This window comes from Chiloscyllium punctatum, chromosome 7 (assembly GCF_047496795.1).
Source record: "Chiloscyllium punctatum isolate Juve2018m chromosome 7, sChiPun1.3, whole genome shotgun sequence".
NCBI lineage: Eukaryota > Metazoa > Chordata > Chondrichthyes > Orectolobiformes > Hemiscylliidae > Chiloscyllium > Chiloscyllium punctatum.
The window spans coordinates 35,127,938-35,145,465 of record NC_092745.1 but is presented as its reverse complement, the minus strand read 5'-3'; the positions used below and the strand labels follow the sequence as shown (position 1 = coordinate 35,145,465).

The 17,528-nt window shown below is 45.6% G+C and overlaps 1 protein-coding gene across 1 annotated transcript; it reads right to left on the bottom strand.

Moving 5' to 3' along the window:
• Window positions 1–717: 717 nt before the first annotated feature.
• LOC140479440 (immunoglobulin kappa light chain-like) lies at window positions 718–12,954 on the bottom strand. Its single transcript, XM_072573297.1, has 3 exons — window positions 12,498–12,954; window positions 11,965–11,999; window positions 718–1,485 (listed from the first exon to the last, which is right to left on the bottom strand). Exons 1-3 carry the CDS (start codon window positions 12,893–12,895, stop codon window positions 1,157–1,159), a joined length of 762 nt encoding a protein of 253 aa, XP_072429398.1. The 5' UTR covers window positions 12,896–12,954; the 3' UTR covers window positions 718–1,156.
• Between the last annotated feature and the right edge of the window lie 4,574 nt (window positions 12,955–17,528).

The window sequence follows — 17,528 nt, the reverse complement described above, 5'->3', positions numbered from 1 at the left end:
AGCCCGTTCTCAATCCATCGCTTGGAGACACAGACCTCAGAGAGACACCTCCAGACAGCACAGAGTAACCCATGCGCACTGAGAGAGACACCGACAGGCAACAGTATGTAACACACGCACTCTGAGAGACAGGCAGCACTGAGTAACATACTCACAGTCCACAGGAGTCTCTGAATGTGGGTGTCTCTCTGAGTAACACACCCACACTCAGAGATCTACAGGCAACATTAAGTTAAACATTCACACTCAGAGAGACACACAAGTCGACAATGTTGGTGAATGGCCAAAGATTGTTTCAGCGGCTAACCAACATGCAGCAGAGATTGCACAGTGCGATCCCATCAGCTGGGCCAGGACCAACAGAGTGATGAGGGAATGCATCAGATTGTACTTATTGAGTCCTAACAGCTTTCAGTTTGTGTTCTTTTTTGGAATCTTGTAACCTACACAAATCCCTGATCAAAGGGATCATTTGAAATGATTAATGATTGATGATTATAATTGATTGGCAGGCCAACCAGCCAATCTTGAAAATGACCTGCTGAAATGCAGCCAATCAACTGAGGTGGGGGGGGGGAGGTCATTTATTTCCAAAGCACACAGAGACAGAGACTGAATTTTCATCTTTATTCCCTTTTCAGGATTCACATTGACAGAAAAAAACCCTGCAATTAACAGCCCAGACAGAGGAAGCTGCTCAAATTCACAGCTACAATGGAGCTTGAGAAAAACACTTGTGGAGATTTTCTCAATAACAGGATAATCCTGTTCCTTTAAACAGTGACCAAACCTTAAATTGGAACTGACAGCTAAGCAGGAAGAAGATCTGGTTTACTGAAGCAGAGAATTCTGAGGTTACATTGTTTTGTACAGCTGACAGTCTTCAGCAACTTCAAGATATTTTTCTTGGCATCACAAGTCAACCCTGTCCCAATCAAACACTTTCTGGACTAGGTACAGCATGATGTTTGACATCGTGTAAAGCTCTCTTGACACTGTCGCATTGACCTGCTTTAATATCCAAACCTCAGAAAGTTCTCTGAGCCGGACTGAGAAGGAAAAGAGATGAAATTCAGTGCTGACAATGACTTTGTCCTGCCAGCTCAGCCCTGTTCTATTTAAAGTTGTGTCTCCTCTGCGGACTATCGCAAACACTTTAAACACATTCTGATCTCCTGATGCTCTTGCTGAGGGGAGAGGGGAGTGTCACATGGGTGAGGGCACAGGAGAAGTGAGCATTAGACTCCCAGTCAGACCCAGAGAGGGTCAGCAGGCTGCTGACACTGTAGGTGCTGTCCGAAGCTCGCAGGTAGTTGCTGGTCTGAACCCCGTCTGAAATGACTGCACCGTCCTTCTTCCACTGCACCTCCAGCTCATCGGGATAGAAGTGATTGGCAAGGCACACCAGAGTGGCAGTGCCCTTGGCATTGACCTGCTCCGGGGAGGGGGGCAGCAGGGTCAGCTTGGGCTGAGAGTTCTCACGGCCTGAAAGATAAGAGGAGCAATTTTAATCCCTGCCATTCGAAGGGAATTCAACCCTCACAAATATTCACTGGCAACACAATCTTTTTGAACATTTTTAGTCAATACAGAATAAACCCAACAAAAGAACAGATATTGTTCAAATTGCTTCTTGGGATGTTAGAGTCACTGGCAGGGCCAGCATTTATTGCCCATCCCTAAATGCCCCTGAGAGAGAAGGGACAGTTTTAGACCATTGTTTATGGAATGAATGTGTGCACCTGGAAAGGCTATCAATGGGGGAGCATTTTCGTGACAGTGATCAGAACTCAGTGAGATTGAGAATATGGATGGAAATGGAGAACTGTGCAGTAAGTAAAAAGTTTTTCATTTTACTAAACTGTGTGGTGCTTTGGTAAAAGTGGACCGGGAGCAGTGACATGATGGGAAATCAGTGTCAGGGCAGTGGGAGCCCTTGAAGGACGAGACAGAGGTCATTCAGAATCTGTTCCCACAAAGAGTAAAGGTGGGACTTCCTGATCTAGACCGAATGAACAAGAGGATTGGGGCCATGCACTGACATGGATTGGGTACTGGTTGGCCAACAGCACAGAAAGAAGGAGTCTTTTTCTGAATGGCAAGTAATTACAACTTAGGGTGCCACAGGGGTCAGTCTTTGGTACCCAGTTACTCAAAATAAATAATAATAGTGTCAGAGAGCCGGAAAGGCCCATCAGCCCATTGTGTCCACACTGGTCAAAAAACAACAACCCAATAATTGTCATCCATTTTTCCAGCAAAAGGGAATTAGATGCGGTGCGTATTTAAGAAGGAATTAGATATAGTTCTTAGGATTAAAGGGATCAAAGAATGTGGGGAGAATGCAGGAACAGGGGACTGTGTTGGATGATCAGCCATGATCATATTGAATGGTGGAGCAGGCTTGAAGGGCCAAATGGCCTACTGCTGCTCCTGTGTTTGAAGTTTCGATCAGTTTCTCAGATAATGAAGGAATGTCTCTCATCATTTTGAAGCTGGAAGTCAGATGTGTTTGGAGCTGAAGATGTGGCCATGGTGATTAATGAATGCGGGTCAGTAAGGTGGTTAAGAAGACACATGGGATAAACTGTTTTTCTTTTTCCCTTGATGGAATGAGAGCATTGTTGGATCGGCAGCATTTATTACCCATCCATAATCACCCAGAGGGCAGTTTAGAGTCAACCACATTACTGTGGGTCTGGAGTCACATGGTAAGGATGGCAGTTTCCTTGCCTAAAGGACATTAGGGAATCAGATGGCTTTTTCCTAACAATCAATGATGGTTTCATGGTCATCATTAAACTCTTAATTACAGTTTTTTAAAATTTGAATTTGAATGCCACCATCTGCTGCATTCTAACCCTGGTCCCCAGAACATTATCTGGATCTCTGGATTAACAGCTCAGCAATAATACCATGAGACCATCACCTCCCTAATCTCATTTTTGGTTGAGAGTGAAAGCAAGGAGTTTTTTTATTCTGGAATTGTATAAAACCCCAGTTAGAGTACAGTGAGACAACAGTGTACGGTTCTGGTCACCACATTACAGGAAGGATGTGATCCCTCGAGAGACCAGGAATTTTGAGCTTTGAAGAATGATTGGATTGGCTGGGAGTGTGTTCATTGGAACAGAGGAGGCAGAGGGGAGATTTGATGGTGTTGTGTAAAATGATGAGGGGCCTGGATGGATTGGATAGGAAGGACTGATTTCCACCAGCACAAAGGGCAATAACCATGGGGAGAGATTGAAATCAGTTGGGGGCAGGGTTAGAGGGGAGTTGAGGGTATTTGTTTTCACCCAAAGGTTGGTGGGATGTGGGACTCACTGTCTGAAAGGGTGGGAAAGGCAGAAACCCTCATCATATTGAAAAAAAACACTTGGATGTTCACTTCAAACAGCGAAACCTCCAGAACTGTGGAGCAAGAGCTGGAAAGTGGGATGGAGCTCGATATTTCTTGAACAAACCTCCGATCACCCACAGATCAGGAGAACTTTATCCGAGAACATTAGAGCAGACTCGGATCCACACATTTCAGGAAAGAGTCACATCGGGTGTCTGTGTAGAAGGTTCTGGATTATATTACAAACCTTGCTGCACACTATTGGGCTGAGGGTCAAGGGTGAGGCTGCAAAGAGTCTCAGTGTCCTAGGGTCAGTCAGGGTCACTGTTCCTAATGACCCCATGCCCCCTGGAAGGTGAGAGTGCTCATACAATGGATGAGGATCCGTATCAGGGGACTCCAACTCTGAAAGAAAGAATTGCATTTGTGTAGCACCTGTCCCCAACTCAGGATGTCCCAATAGATCTTTCCAGCAGACTGTGCCCAGCAAGATCCCAAACACCATGTGATAATTAGCAGAGAAATATTTTCTTATTGATTTTGACTGGGTGATAAATTCTGACCAGGGACACCAGGGGGAACTGCCTGCTCTTTGTCCAAGAGTGCCATGGAATGGCATCTTTCACAACTGAAAGACTCTCAGTTCATCCAAAAAATGAAGAATAGTTCCTTGAAGATGAAGTTGCAGGTTGGTAGAGGAGTGACAAAATCATTTGGTTTGCTTTTCTTTATTGGTCAGTGCTTTGAATATTGGTGTTGGGAGCTGTTGCAGCTATACAGGACATTGATCAGGGCACTTTTGGAATACTGTGTGCAATTCTGGTCACCCTGTTACAGGAAAAATGTTGTGAATCTTAAAATGGTTCAGAAAAGATTTACAAAGATGTTGCCAAGGTTGGAGGATTTGCGCGAAAGTGAGAGGCTGAATAGGCGGAGGCTGTTTTCCCTGGATCATTGCAGGTTGATGGGTGACTGTATAGAGGTTTATAAAGTCATGGGTGGCATAGATAGGGTGAATAGAGAAGATCTTTTCTCCAGAGTGGGGGAGTCCAGGACCGCAGGGCATCGGTTGAAGGTGACGGGGAAAGATTTAAAAGGGACCTAAGGGACAACATTTTCATTCAGAGGGTGTTAAATGTGTGGAATGAGCTGCCAGAAGAAGTGGTGAGGGCTGGTACAATTACAACATTTAAAAGGCATGCATTTGTAAATAGGAACATGTTAGAATGATATGGGCCAAATGCTGGCAAATGAGACGAGATTAATTTAGGATATCTGGTCAACATGGACAAGTTGGAGCGAAGGGTCTGTTTCTGTGCTGTCCATCTCTCTGACTCTAATTGTATTTCAATCCAGCCCTTAACATTTCAGGCTCTCCAAAAGACTCCAACAGGTCGTTTTGTTTGACAAGCAGCCCCTGTTGCAATGTCAGTAACATGGCAGCCAGTTTCTGCACAGCAAGATCCCACTAGAAGCAATGAGATCAAAGAGCATTAATGATGTTGGCTCAACGATAAATATTGGCCTGAATTCAACCCAAAGAGAAAGTAATTTGGCTCAGTTGGATGAAGATGAGAAAATGGAAGGTAAAGGAGAAGGTAGGATTGCTGGTTAGTGATGGGATTACCAGAAAATAAAAGAAAGGGATGGAATTTTGAATATCAAAGGAAGCATAAAAGTGCAGGGAAAATCAATGATAGAACAAACTTAAAGAGGTTGTATCTAAATGCACGAAGCATTCCGAGTAAGGTCGACAAAGTGATGCCACATATCGAGGTAAATTGAGTTTCTAAGGAATTTAAACCAGTTAAAGTGGAGGGAGAGGTTTTTCAAGTTTCTAGAAGATGTAATAGGACAGAAAGTGTTGGAAGGATCAGAGATCAAACGTAAAGCACAGCAGATAAGAGGACAATGATGAGAAGGAGGGCAGTCAATGCAGGACTGAGGGTGTTGTACTTAAAAGCACACAGTATACACAATGATCTTGTCGTGCAGATTGAAACTGGCAGGTACGATGTTGTGGTTGTCACAGAGACATGGCTCTAAGGGGATCCGGGCTGGGATCTAAATATCCAAGGATACATGTCCCATCAAAAGGACAAGCAGATGGGCAAAGGGGCAAGTGTTGCCTTGTTAGTAAGAAATGAAATTAAATCAATAGCAAGAAGTGATAGAGAGACAGAAGGTGTAGAATCTGTGTGAGTCGAGCTGAGGAACCGCAAGAAATAAATAATCTGATGCAAGTTCTGTCCAGGCCTCCAAGCAGTAATCAGGGTGTGGGGAAGGAAATCAATCAGGAGATAGAAACGCCAGGTACAAAATGTCAAGGCAGACTTCAATGGATAGGTCGACTTGGTAGTGTATCTCAAGGAAAGGACTTCATGGAATGTCTACGAGATGGTTTTTGAAACAGCTTGTGGTTGATCATTTGGAACAGGCAGTTTTGTATTCAGTGATGTGTAATGAGGCAAGCTTGATTAGTGAGCTGAAGATGAAAGTATCCCTGAGGATAAGTGACCATAATATGATAGAAATCCCCCTGCAGTTTGAGAGGGAGAAGCTGCAATCAGATAGAACAGTGTTTCAATTGAGTAAAGGGAACTACAAAGACATGACGAAGGAGCTGACCAGAGTTGATTGGAAGGGGAGCCGAGCAGGTAAGATGGCAGGGCAGCAAATAGCAGAGTTTCTAGGGGTAATTCAGGAAGCAGAGTAGGAATTCATTCCAAAAAAGAAGAAACATACTAAGGGGAGGACAAGGTAACCATGGCTGATGAGGGACGTCAAGGACAGCATAAAAGCAAAAGGAAAAGGCATACAATGTGGTGGAAAATAGTGGGAAGCCAGTGGATTAGGAAGTCTTTAAAAACTTTTGGAGGATAACGAAAAAAGCACTCAGGGTTGAGAAGGTGAAATGTGAGGGTAAGCTGGCCAGTAATATACAATTAGATTGCAAGAGTTTTATCAGATATATAAAAAGGAAGAGGGAGGCAAAAATAGACTTTGGATCGCCGGAAAATGAGTCTGGAGAAAGAATAATAGGAAATGAAGGAATAGCCAAGGAATTGAATCGATACTTTGCGTCAGTCTGCACAATGGAAAACACCAGCAGCATACCAGTACTTCAAGACTGTCAGGGGGCAGAGGGGAGTGTAGTGGCCATCACTAAGGAGGAAGTACTGGGGAAGCTGAAAGGACTGAATGTGGATAACTCACCCAGACTGGATGAACTACACCAGTGTGTTCTGAAGGAGATTGCTGAGGAGATTGTGGGGGCATTGGTGATGATCGTTCAGGAATCAATGGAGTCAGGGTGTGGAGGTGGGGTAGGGTGGCATTTGGTGGGGGCAAGGGACAGGAAAATGGCTCACATAACAGCTCTGTTTAAGAAATGAGGGAGGTAGAAGATGGGACGTTATAGGCCAGTTACCCTGGACTCAGTTGTTGGTAAGGTTTTAGATTTCAATTGAAGGATGAAATTGTAGAGGACTTGGAAGTGCATTGAGAAAATAGGGCTGAGTCAAGGGGAGGTCATGCCTGGCAAATCTGTTAGAATTCCCAAAGGAGACAATGAGCCAGTCAGTCAAAGGAGAGTCTGAGGAAGTAACCTATTTGGATTTTCCAGAGGGCATTTGACATGAGATAAGCGCTGATAGTGTTAGGGGTGAGGTACTGGCATGGACTGAGGACTGGCAGGTTGGCATAAAGCAGAGAGCGAGGAACAATGGCAGCTGGTGACCGGTAAAGGTCTGCAGGGCCTTAGGACCTTAATTATTCATGTTATACATTAACAATCTGGATGAAGGAAATGAAGACATTGTTGCTAGGTTTTCAGATGACATGATATAAGTGGAGGGACAGGTAGTGTTGAGGAAGTGGGAAGGCTGTAAAAGGTCCTGGATATGCTCAGAGAGTGGGCAAAGAATTGGAAGATAGAATACAATGTGTTACAGTGTGAGGTTATGCCCTTTGGGAGGAAGAAGAAATGCAAAGACTGTTTGCTAAATGAGGAAAGCCTTTGGAAATTATAAGCACAAATCTCATTCAGGTTTCTCTTAAGGTTAACAGGCAGGTCCAGTTTGTGCTTGGGAAGGCAAATAAAATGTTTGCATTCATTTAAATAGGGCCAGAACACAAGAGCACCGATGTATTGCTGAGGCTGTGTAAGGCTCTAGTCAGACTGCATTTGGAATATTGTGAGCAGATTTGGGACCCATATTCTAAGGAACAATGTGCTGGCATTGGAGGGGTTTACAAGAATGATCCTGGGGATGAAGGGCTTGTCATATGAGACATGGTTGAGGACATTGGGTCTGTACTCGATGGAGTTTAGAAGGATGAGGAGGGATCTTATTGACATTTGCAGAATACAGATAGGCCTGGGTACAGTGGATGCAGATAAGATGTTTCCAAAAACAGGAGAGACTAGGTAACCAAGGCACAGCCTCAGAATGAAGGGCCAACACTTTCGAGCTGAGATGAGGACAAATTTCTTCAGCCAGAGGGTGGCGAATCTGTGGAACTCAGTGATACAGAGGGCAGTGGAGGCCACGTCACTGAGAGTAGTTAAGACAGAGATAGATAGGTTTGTGATTGTTCAGGGGATTGATGGTACCTGTGGAGTAGGCAGGAGAATGGGGTGAGAAGCATATCTGCCAAGATCAAATGGCAGAGCAGATTCAATGGGCTGAATGGCTGATTTCTGCTCCTATTTCTTAAAGTCTTCTGGAGAGTTTCCCCAAAACCCTGGAACACTGAACCCACAGCACTGTGAGCCCTGCTGTGAATCCTCCTCATCCTTCTAAACTCCATCGAGTACAGACCCAATGTCCTCAACCATGTCTCATATGACAAGTCCTTCATCCCCAGGATCATTCTTGTAAACCCCTCCAATGCCAGTACATTGTTCCTTAGAATATGGGTCCCAAATCTGCTCATCAGAACTTTGCCAAGAGGTAACCAAAGAGTGGAGAGAGTGTGCATCCATGTGGGAACTTCAGAATGCTTCCCAGTTCCTGGACTTGCAAGAGTGTAGGAAGTGTGGTCAGTGACAGCAGTTGGAGCTCCAGGTTTCGGAGCTTGAGCAGCAGCTGGTGTCAGTGCGGAGCGTCCGTGAGGCTGAGAGCTCCGTGGAGAGCACGTTTCTAGATGTGGTCACTCTGCAGCTTCAGAGTATGCAGGGAGAGAGGGAATGGGGGAGCAGCAGACAGTCCAAAAGGACCAGGCAGCTGGTACAGGAATCCCCTGAGTGCAGCTCACTCTCCAACCAGGATTCAGTTCGGAATCCTGATGAGAATGATGGTTCATCTGGGGAGTGCAGCCAGAGTCAAGTCACTGGCACCACGGGTGGCTCAGCTCTACAGGGGGGCACAACGAAGACTGGAAGAGTGACAGTGAGAGGAGATTCGAGAGGGAGGGCAATTGATAGGTGTTTCTGCAGTTGCAGATGGGAATCCAGGATGGTGTGTTGTCTCCTTGATGCCAGGCTCAAGGATATCACTGAGCGGCTGCAGAGCGCCCTGAGGGGAGAGGGGGAACAGTCAGCAGTCGTGGTCCACATCGGTCCCAGTGACAGAGGGAGAAATAGGATGTAGTCCTGCAGTCAGAATTTAGGGAGCGTGGAAAGGAATTCGGAGCAGGAACTAAAAAGAAGGAATCTGCACATTACTTCCAGTGCCCCCCACAAGTGTGAAGAGGAACAGGAGGATAACACAGGTGACTGTGGGGCTGGAGAGCGGGTCCAGGAGGGAGGCTTTAGGTTCTTGGGACATTGAGAGTGGGTCTGGGGGAGATGAGAATTGGCCAGACCAGACAGCGTTGCTCCTGAACAGAGCTGTGACTGAGCTCCTTTGGGATGAGCTGGGCTATGGGAGCCAGTGGGGAATATCAGAATGAAACACCAAAGTCCACGGAATCCTCAGTGTAGACAATAATTCACCACCCAGTGGAAAGAATGTGGAGGAATACAAATGCAAGGAATTTACAGAGTCCTGCAAATATGACAGAATCGTTATAAATGGGGGACTGGGTCTTTAATTTCTGAATATAGATTAGGATAGTAGCAGTGTAACAGGCAGAGAGGGGCCAGAGTTGTGAGAGTGTGTTCAGGTGAATTTTCAGATGGCATTGTGGACAGCGAAGAAGGCTGTCTAAGAGTACAATGGGCTCTTGACCAACTGGGCCAGTGGGCTGAGGAATGGCAGATGGAGTTTAATTCAGATAAATGTGAGTGCTGTATTTTGGTAAGACACAGGAGATGGGTGAGATCCTAAGCAAATATTTCAGGTCAGTATTTATTGGGAAGACGGACATGAAAGTGAGGGAATTTGGAAAAATAGTGACGTATTGAAAAAGTCCACAATACAACTGAGGAGATGCGAAAGGTCTTAAAAGATATAAAGGATATAATCCCTCGTACCTGATCAGGTGTGTCCGAGAACATTGTGGGAAACTAGGGAAGAGATTTCTGGGCCCCCTTGCTGAGATATGTTTATCATTTCAGCTATAGGTAAGGTGTTGGAGGAGCAGAGAGGATGGCTAATGTTGTATCATTATTTCAGAAAGGCTATAAGGAAAAGCTAGGGAACTATAGACCAATGAGTCTGATGTCAGTGCTAGGTAAGATATTGGAGTGGATTCTGAGGGACAGGATTTACATCCATTTGGATAATCAATGTGGTTTTGTGCATGGGAAATTTTGTCTCCCTGATTTGATTGAGGAGGCGACAAAGAAGATTGATGAAGGCAGAACAGTAGACAGTGTCTGTTCGGACTTCAGTAAACTGTTTCACAAGGTTCCACGTGATAGACTGGTTAGTAAGGTTAGACCACATGGGATCCAGGGGGAGCTAGCCATTTGGGTAAAAAAAAATTAGCTTGAAGATAGGAGAGAGAGTGTGGTGGTAAAGGGTTGATTTTCAGACTGGAGATCTGTGAAGAGCTGTGTGCCGCAAGGAATGGTGCTGGGTCCACTGCTTTTGGTCATTTAAAAAAAATGATTTCACTATGAATATCGGAGTTAACATCAGTTTGTAAATGACACCAAAATTGGTGGGACAGTGGATAGTGAAGAAGTTTATCTCAGGGGACAGTGGGACCTTGATCAGTTGGGGCAATGGGCTGAGGTGTGGCAAATGGAGTTCAATTTAGTTAAATGTGAGATGTTGCATTTTGGAAAGGCAAACCAGGGCAGGTTTTATACAGTTAATGGTAGGGCCCTGTGGAGTGTTGCTGAAAAAAGAGACGTGAAGGTGAAGGTGAAGGTGAAGGTGAAGGTGAAGGTGAAGGTGAAGGTGAAGGTGAAGGTGAAGGTGAAGGTGAAGGTAAGCTGCATTATTCCTTAAAACTGGATCACAGGGAGAAAGGGTGATAAAGAAGGTGTTGGAAACGTTTGCCTTTATTGGTCACTGTATTGAGTATCGGAGTTGGGACATCATGTTGCAGCTGTACAGGAGATTAGTGAGGCCACTTTGGGAATAATGTGAACAATTCTGATCATCCTGCGATAGGAAAGATATTGTTAAACTTTTAAAAGGTGCAGAAAAAGATTTAAAAAGATTTTGCTAGGAATTGGAAGATTTGAACGATCGGGAGAGGATGAATAAACTGGGGCAATTTTCCCTGCAACATCGGAGGGTGAGAAATTTATAAAATAATGAGGGACATAGGTAATGTGAATAATTCAGGAAGCTTGTGAATGTTTCGTAGAGGTGGCAAATTAAATTCCCAAAGGTCATTCCAGGGATGAGGAACATCAGTTATGAAGATCTACTGGAGAATTTGGGACTGTCTTCTTTGGAGAAGGCTGAGAGGAGATTTGTTGAAGGAATTAAAACCAGGAGGGGCCTGGACAGAAAAAATAAGGAGAAAATGTTCCCAATTGAGAAAGGATTGAGACTGAGAGACCACAAATTGAAAGTAATTGGGAAAAGTAACAAAAGTGAGATGGAGAACAACATGTTCAGCCAGTGAGTGGTTAAGGTGTGGAATGCACTGCCCGAGAGTGTGGTGGAGGCAGCTTCAATTGAAACATTCCGAAGGGAGTGATACTGTTATTTGAAAAGGAACAATGTGCAGGGTGACAGGGAGAAGACAGGAGAATGACACTCAGTCAATTACTCATTCAGAGAGCCAGTACAGATAGGACGGGTGGAATGGTCTCCTTTTACACTGTAACAATTCTGTGATTGTGTGATTGAGCAGAGTTAAGGCTGGGGGAGGTGGGAGCTCAGTGTCTCACTGTGCTGTGAGGTCAGTGAGAGCAGAGACTGGGACAGGGAGCCAGAGCTCACATCAAACTCTGCCCGTGTCTGTCACACTGAGACTGGCAGGAGGCTACTCACTGATTTCACTCCATGCTGCAGGAATGGGACCACAGGCTGCAAATGGACAGAGCTCCTCCACACGGTGAGTAAAACTGACTGACTTATATCTTGCTGTTTAAAGGGGGCAATGGAACTACAGAAGTACAGCTGGACACTCTGTTAGACACAGTGCTCCTCAATCAACCATTTCATTCGCTGCAGCTGCTCAATAACACCTTCAACAATTCAGCATTTGTGTTTTAGAAATTGTGTTTCAGTATTGACAGGGTTAATAACGGAGGATTGAGGTTTACTTACTCAGTCTGAGCTTGGTTCCTGAACCGAACGTAAGCCACATTGAGAGCTCCCAGTGCAGAGGCAGCACAAAAACTTCTGCTCTTTGTTACTCTCCGTCACTCTCAACCTCATCCTGTCTCTCACTCACTCTTACCCTCTCCCTGCCCCTCTCTCTCTCCCTCACTCATGGCTTTTTCTCTGTCTGTCTGTATCTCTGGGTTGTGTCCAGCTAGGCTTGGGCAGTTTGCGAAATATATTTTTTGATGTTCAATCTTGCAGCTGCTCTTCAAGTGTGGCCATGGAGTGTAGGTGGAAACATGAGGCCTTCAGTGAGTGGTGGACACCACAGGGACTGGAGTGTGTTGTGGACAGTGACAATTCTGGCATAGGTTAGTTTGTTCAGTTTCATTTAGATGTAAATGTGATTGTGTCAGTTCAGGTGGTGGGATGGTGTGTCCATCATTATATATTTTATATAACTGTAGATTGGGTCAGTATAGGAGGTTGAGTTGAGTGTGAGTTGAGGTTTTTGTACGGCGTTGTATCACCGTGAAGACCAGCTGTAATGCTGCATACAGTAATAGTCAGCGACATCCTCATTCTGAATGTTGCTGATTGTCAAGGTGAAACTGGTCCCTGATCCACTGCCGGTGAATCGATCGGAGACTCCTGTGAATCGAGTTGTTGCACCATAGATCAGGAGAGAGGGTTTCTGACCTTCTCGCTGCTGGTACCAAGCAAGGTAGCTGCTAATGCTTTGACTGGCCTTACAGGTGATGGTTGCGGTCTGGCCCAGTCCCACTGACAGCACCGGGGGAGACTGGGTCATGGTGATGTCCCCATTGATACCTGAGGGGTCAGAGAGAAACACAGTGAAGTCAGAGCTGTCACAGAAAGAGCCTGTCAAATGAGAGATTGTTGGAGACACTGAGCATTCCTCTGGTTTCAGCATTTTCCCTTCAATCACAAGTCAGTGGAATTGGAGTGAAATGGAGAGCAGCGAAAGATTCAAGGTGGAAGGAGAGAGATTTGTACCTGCGACACAGAATGCCAGGGGCCAGATCAGCTGGATGTGTGAAATCATGGTGTGTGCTCCTGTCCCTGTGCCTGGTTCCTGATAAACTGTCCCTTCACTGGGATCTGCTTTATAAAGCTGCAGCCTGTGAGAGTCTGACTGGGTGTTCCTCAGTATGTAAATGGCATCAGGCAGGGAGAGCCACGTCAGTACCTCTTTTCTCTCTCTCTCACTCCCATTCTCTCTCTCTGTCTCAGAAAGTCATTGAGGTTAACTGCACTGAGTGAGACCATTTGGCCCATTGTGTCTAAACTGGTCAGCAAAGATCTGATGACACTAATCCCATCCGCCAGCTCTTGGCCCATTACCGTGGGGGCTGCAGCAACACAAGTGAATATCTCAACACTGCTCCAATATCCCGAGAGTTTGTGAGTCAACGAGCCTTTCAGGCAGTGAGTTCCAGACTCCCACCACCCTCTGGGTAAAAACATTTCTCCCCAACACACTTCTCACTCTCTAATCAACTGGGCCTGGACTCACTCGAGTTCAGAAGGATGAGAGAGGATCTGATTGAAACATATCACATTCTAACAGGGCTGGGCAGGGAGGAGGTTTCCCCTGGTTGGGGAGTCTGGAAGCAGGGGTCACAATCTCAGGGGGATACAGTGTAGACCATTTCAGACTGAGATGAGGAAACATTTCTTCACTCAGAGAGTAGTCAAACTGTGGAGGACAAGGAACTGAATATATTCAAGAGAAAGAGAGAGATAATTGTTTTGCATTTTAACAGCATGAAGGAAATGAGGAGAAAGCAGGAATATGGCTTTGAGATGGAGGATCAGCCATGATCATACTGAATGACAGAGCAGGCTCAAAGGGCCGAATGGCCTACTCCTGCAGCAGTTTCTGTGTGGCCATGTCTGTGTTACCTTCAATGTTTGTCCCTGGTTATTGAATCCTTGACTCTTGTAAAAAGTGCCTTCCTGCCCACCCTATCACTGCCCTGAATAATCTTATACCCCTCTATCAGGTCCCCTCTCAACCTTCACTGCTCCAAAGAAAACAATCCCAACCTTTCCAAGCTTTCCTCACAGCTGGCCCTCCATCCCAGGCAGCATGCTGGTAAATCTCTGCACCCTCTCAAGTACAATCACATCCTTCCCAGAATGTGGTGACCAGGACCTGTCCACCTCTTTCTCTCTCTCTCTCAATCAGTCTCATAGCCACTCTCTCCAACTCACTCACGCTTCCTCACTCCGTCTCATAATCTCTCCTTCTGCATCTTTCTCTCTCACTGTCACTCACTCAATCTCTCGCATCAATTGAAAACCTCCAAATATTAATTGCCCCTCTCTATTCCTCTCTCTGTCTCTCCCTCCCTGCCTGCATTCCCAATCTACAGTCTCTCTCCCTCCCTCTCTGTCATTTTGTCTCTAACCATACTCATCTCTCTCTCTGACACACACACACTCAACCCGACCAACTCTCTCTTGATTCCTTTTATTCTTGGTATCACACCCATCCTGTCTCTTTCTCTCTCTCCATCCCTCTCAGTCACATCTTGATTCTCTCTGTCTATCCCTCAATCTCACTACTTCTACCTCCCTGTATCTCTCTCTTGGTCCCCTCACTTATCTCACACTGTCTCAGATGCTCCTCCCTCTATCCCTCAATTACACACACACACATACATCTTCTACCTCTCTCTCTGTCTCGCTTCTCTCTCTTTCTCAGTGTCCCGGGTGGTGACAATTGAATGCAGGACAAATCTCCCTCTGCTCTGCCCCACTAATGGATGTTAACCCTTGACCCCAGAAGCATGTCTTTTCCTGGATTAAGGCCCCATTTCTCACATTGACCGGGGTTTGGTCTCTCTCAGGAAGACTGACAGATTCTTGTCAAATGAAGGGCAGTTCTGTGCTGTTGACCGATTCTCACTGGGGACTGGTTTGGACACAAAGCTCATTTCATGAAGGCCCAGCAGAGAAAGGAGATCCTCAGGCCATCAGTGTGAGCTGGATGGACAGGACAGGTTCTGACCCACTAACCCATTGTGTCCAATCCCTTCCTTTTCCTGCCCCTTTCCATGATCAGTCTTTGAGTCAGGCTTTTTGACTGGGATGAAGGTCAGAGCATCACACAGTTACAACAGAGAGAAACTGGATCCACACCAACCATGAACTCCATGACACACTGGATACTCCAACAGTGTCCAGTAAACATGAAATTCAGTTCACAAAGCTGCTTGATGGAGAAACATAGGCCTCTTTACCACTGAAGCCATAAAAGCAGTAAACATTGGCCTCCTTCCTACTGGACTCTCCAAAGGAGACCAGTAAACATGGGCCTCCTATTCACTGGAGTTTCCAATTGAGATGAGCAGCTGACTGAGTTTTTGAAGAAGTAATCAAGAAGAAGTAGATAGGTAGAGCAGTACACTCTGTCTACATGGACGTTAGCAAGGCCTTAGACAAGGTTCCCCATAGTAGACTGCTTAGTAAAATTATATCACATAGGATACAGGGAGAGCTCGCCAATTGGATATAAAATTGGCCTGATGGTAGGAGGCAGACGCTGGTGAGTGAGGCTTGTTCTTCAGACTGGAGGCCAATGACCAGCCGTCTGCCACGAGAACCGAACCTGGATCCACTGTTGTTCATCATTTAAATGAACAATTTGGCTGAGAAAATAGCAGGAATGAAAATGTGTTGCTGGAAAAGCGCAGCAGGTCAGGCAGCATCCAAGGAACAGGAGAATCGACATTTCGGACATAAGCCCCATAGCAGGAATGGTCAGGAAATTTGTGGCTGACATTAAAATTGTTGACATCGTGGACAGGGAAGAAGGTTATCCAAGAGTGCAATGTCATCTTGATCAACTGGGCCAGTGGGTCAACAAATCCAGATGGAGTTGAATTTTGAAAAGTGCAAGGAGTTACATTTTGGTAAGACATACCAGGGCAGGAATTACACAAATAATGGTAGAGCCATGGGGAGTGTTGTTGAACAGACAGACTGAGAGGTACAGGTACATAATTCCTTGGAAGTGGGACCACAGGTAGACAGGGTGATAAAGAAGGTATTTGGCACGCTCACCTTCACTGGTCAAAGCAGGGAGTTCAGGAGCTGGGACATCATGTTCCAGCTGTACAAGGCATTGGTAAGGCGACATTTGGACACTGTGTAAATTTTCCTTGAGAAAACACTTTTCTGTAAACTGGGTTGTCTGTTTCTCCTAGTCTTTGTGTAAAGGTGAGACTAAGTGTGTGTAAGCTCTTATACAGCACAGACAGAGGTCACTGGGCCGTATGTGCCTGTTAGTCAAATGAGTCCAATGTGTCCCATTTACCCAGCCCTTTCTGTATAACCCGGCAATTGTTTCCTTTTCAGCTATTTCTCCAAATGCCCTTTTGAAAGTTGCTGTTGAATCCACTTCCACTCACCTTGCAGACCGTCATCATGAACTCGCTGGATAAAAATGTTCCTATCTTCTCCCTTGTCCTTCAGACCCTTTCTGAAATGTGTGCCCTCTGGTTACTGACCCTCCTGCCTGGAGAAACAATTTGTCCTGTATTTACTGCATCCAAACTCTCCAATTGTGAACCCCTCATTGAGTGAGACCTATTTCCAACACAGGGGGAGAACATTCAGCCTGTCAGGGAAATGCTGTCATTTCATGGGGCAATCCAGTCAGTCCCACCCCCTCCCCTCCTCAGCCCCCAGAGCCTTGCAGGTTTATTTCCATCAAGAGCCCATCCAATCTGTCATTGTAATAACTGAGTGTCTTCACCTGCCTCACCTGAAAGGGTACTAATTTCCAAGTCATTACCAATTGCTGCTAAAAACAAAGTTCTTCCTGACATCCTGTATCTCTTGCCCAACAAAACATAAGGTAATCTCAATGTGAAGATGGGATTTTGTCTCCACACGGACTGTGCTGTGGTCACTCTTACTGATACTGTCATGGACAGATACATCAGCAGCAGACAGGTTGGTGAGGGTGATAGTGAGTATGTTTTTCCCTCTTGTTGGTTCCCACGTCACCTGCCCCAGCTCCATTCTCACAGCGGAATCACTTGGAACTTGACCTGCTTGTTCAGTAGTGATGCTTTTGAGCAGCTCTTGATGGTGGGCTTTGAAGTCCCTTACTCAGAGTATATCCTGCATCCTTCCCTCCCTCAGTGCTCCCTCCAAGTGTTGTTCAACATGGAGGAGGACTGACTGCTCAGTTGAGGTTGGAGGGGAGGGAGGTTTCCTTCTCCATGTTTGATCTACTGTCATGATGCTTCATGGGTTCCATAGTTAATGGTGAGGACTCCCAGGGCAACTCCCTTCCGAATGTACACACCACTGTGTTGCCTCCCCTGCTTGTTAAAAACTGAATGAGGAAAAGATTCTGTGTAGGCTTCACAGCTTGGAGACAGAGCTGCTGCTGGATTCTGTTTTTCATCTCCGAGTGTGTGTTTGTGAGAGAGTGACTGACACTTTTACCATCATTATACTCAGGATCCTAGTCCTTATATTCTTATGTGCTGTCAGATTCTAGGGAGTGCAGATGGTTCACAGTTTTC

Excerpts from the sequence above, each read along its gene's own strand:
- LOC140479440 (XM_072573297.1), bottom strand. The coding sequence starts at position 12,895 with ATGCTGAAACCAGAGGAATGCTCAGTGTCTCCAACAATCTCTCATTTG. Across the intron at positions 12,000-12,497 it reads ATGCAGCATTACAGCTGGTC|GCTTACGTTCGGTTCAGGAA; the intron begins TTCACGGTGATA and ends GCTCTCAATGTG. Across the intron at positions 1,486-11,964 it reads AGGAACCAAGCTCAGACTGA|GCCGTGAGAACTCTCAGCCC; the intron begins GTAAGTAAACCT and ends CTTATCTTTCAG.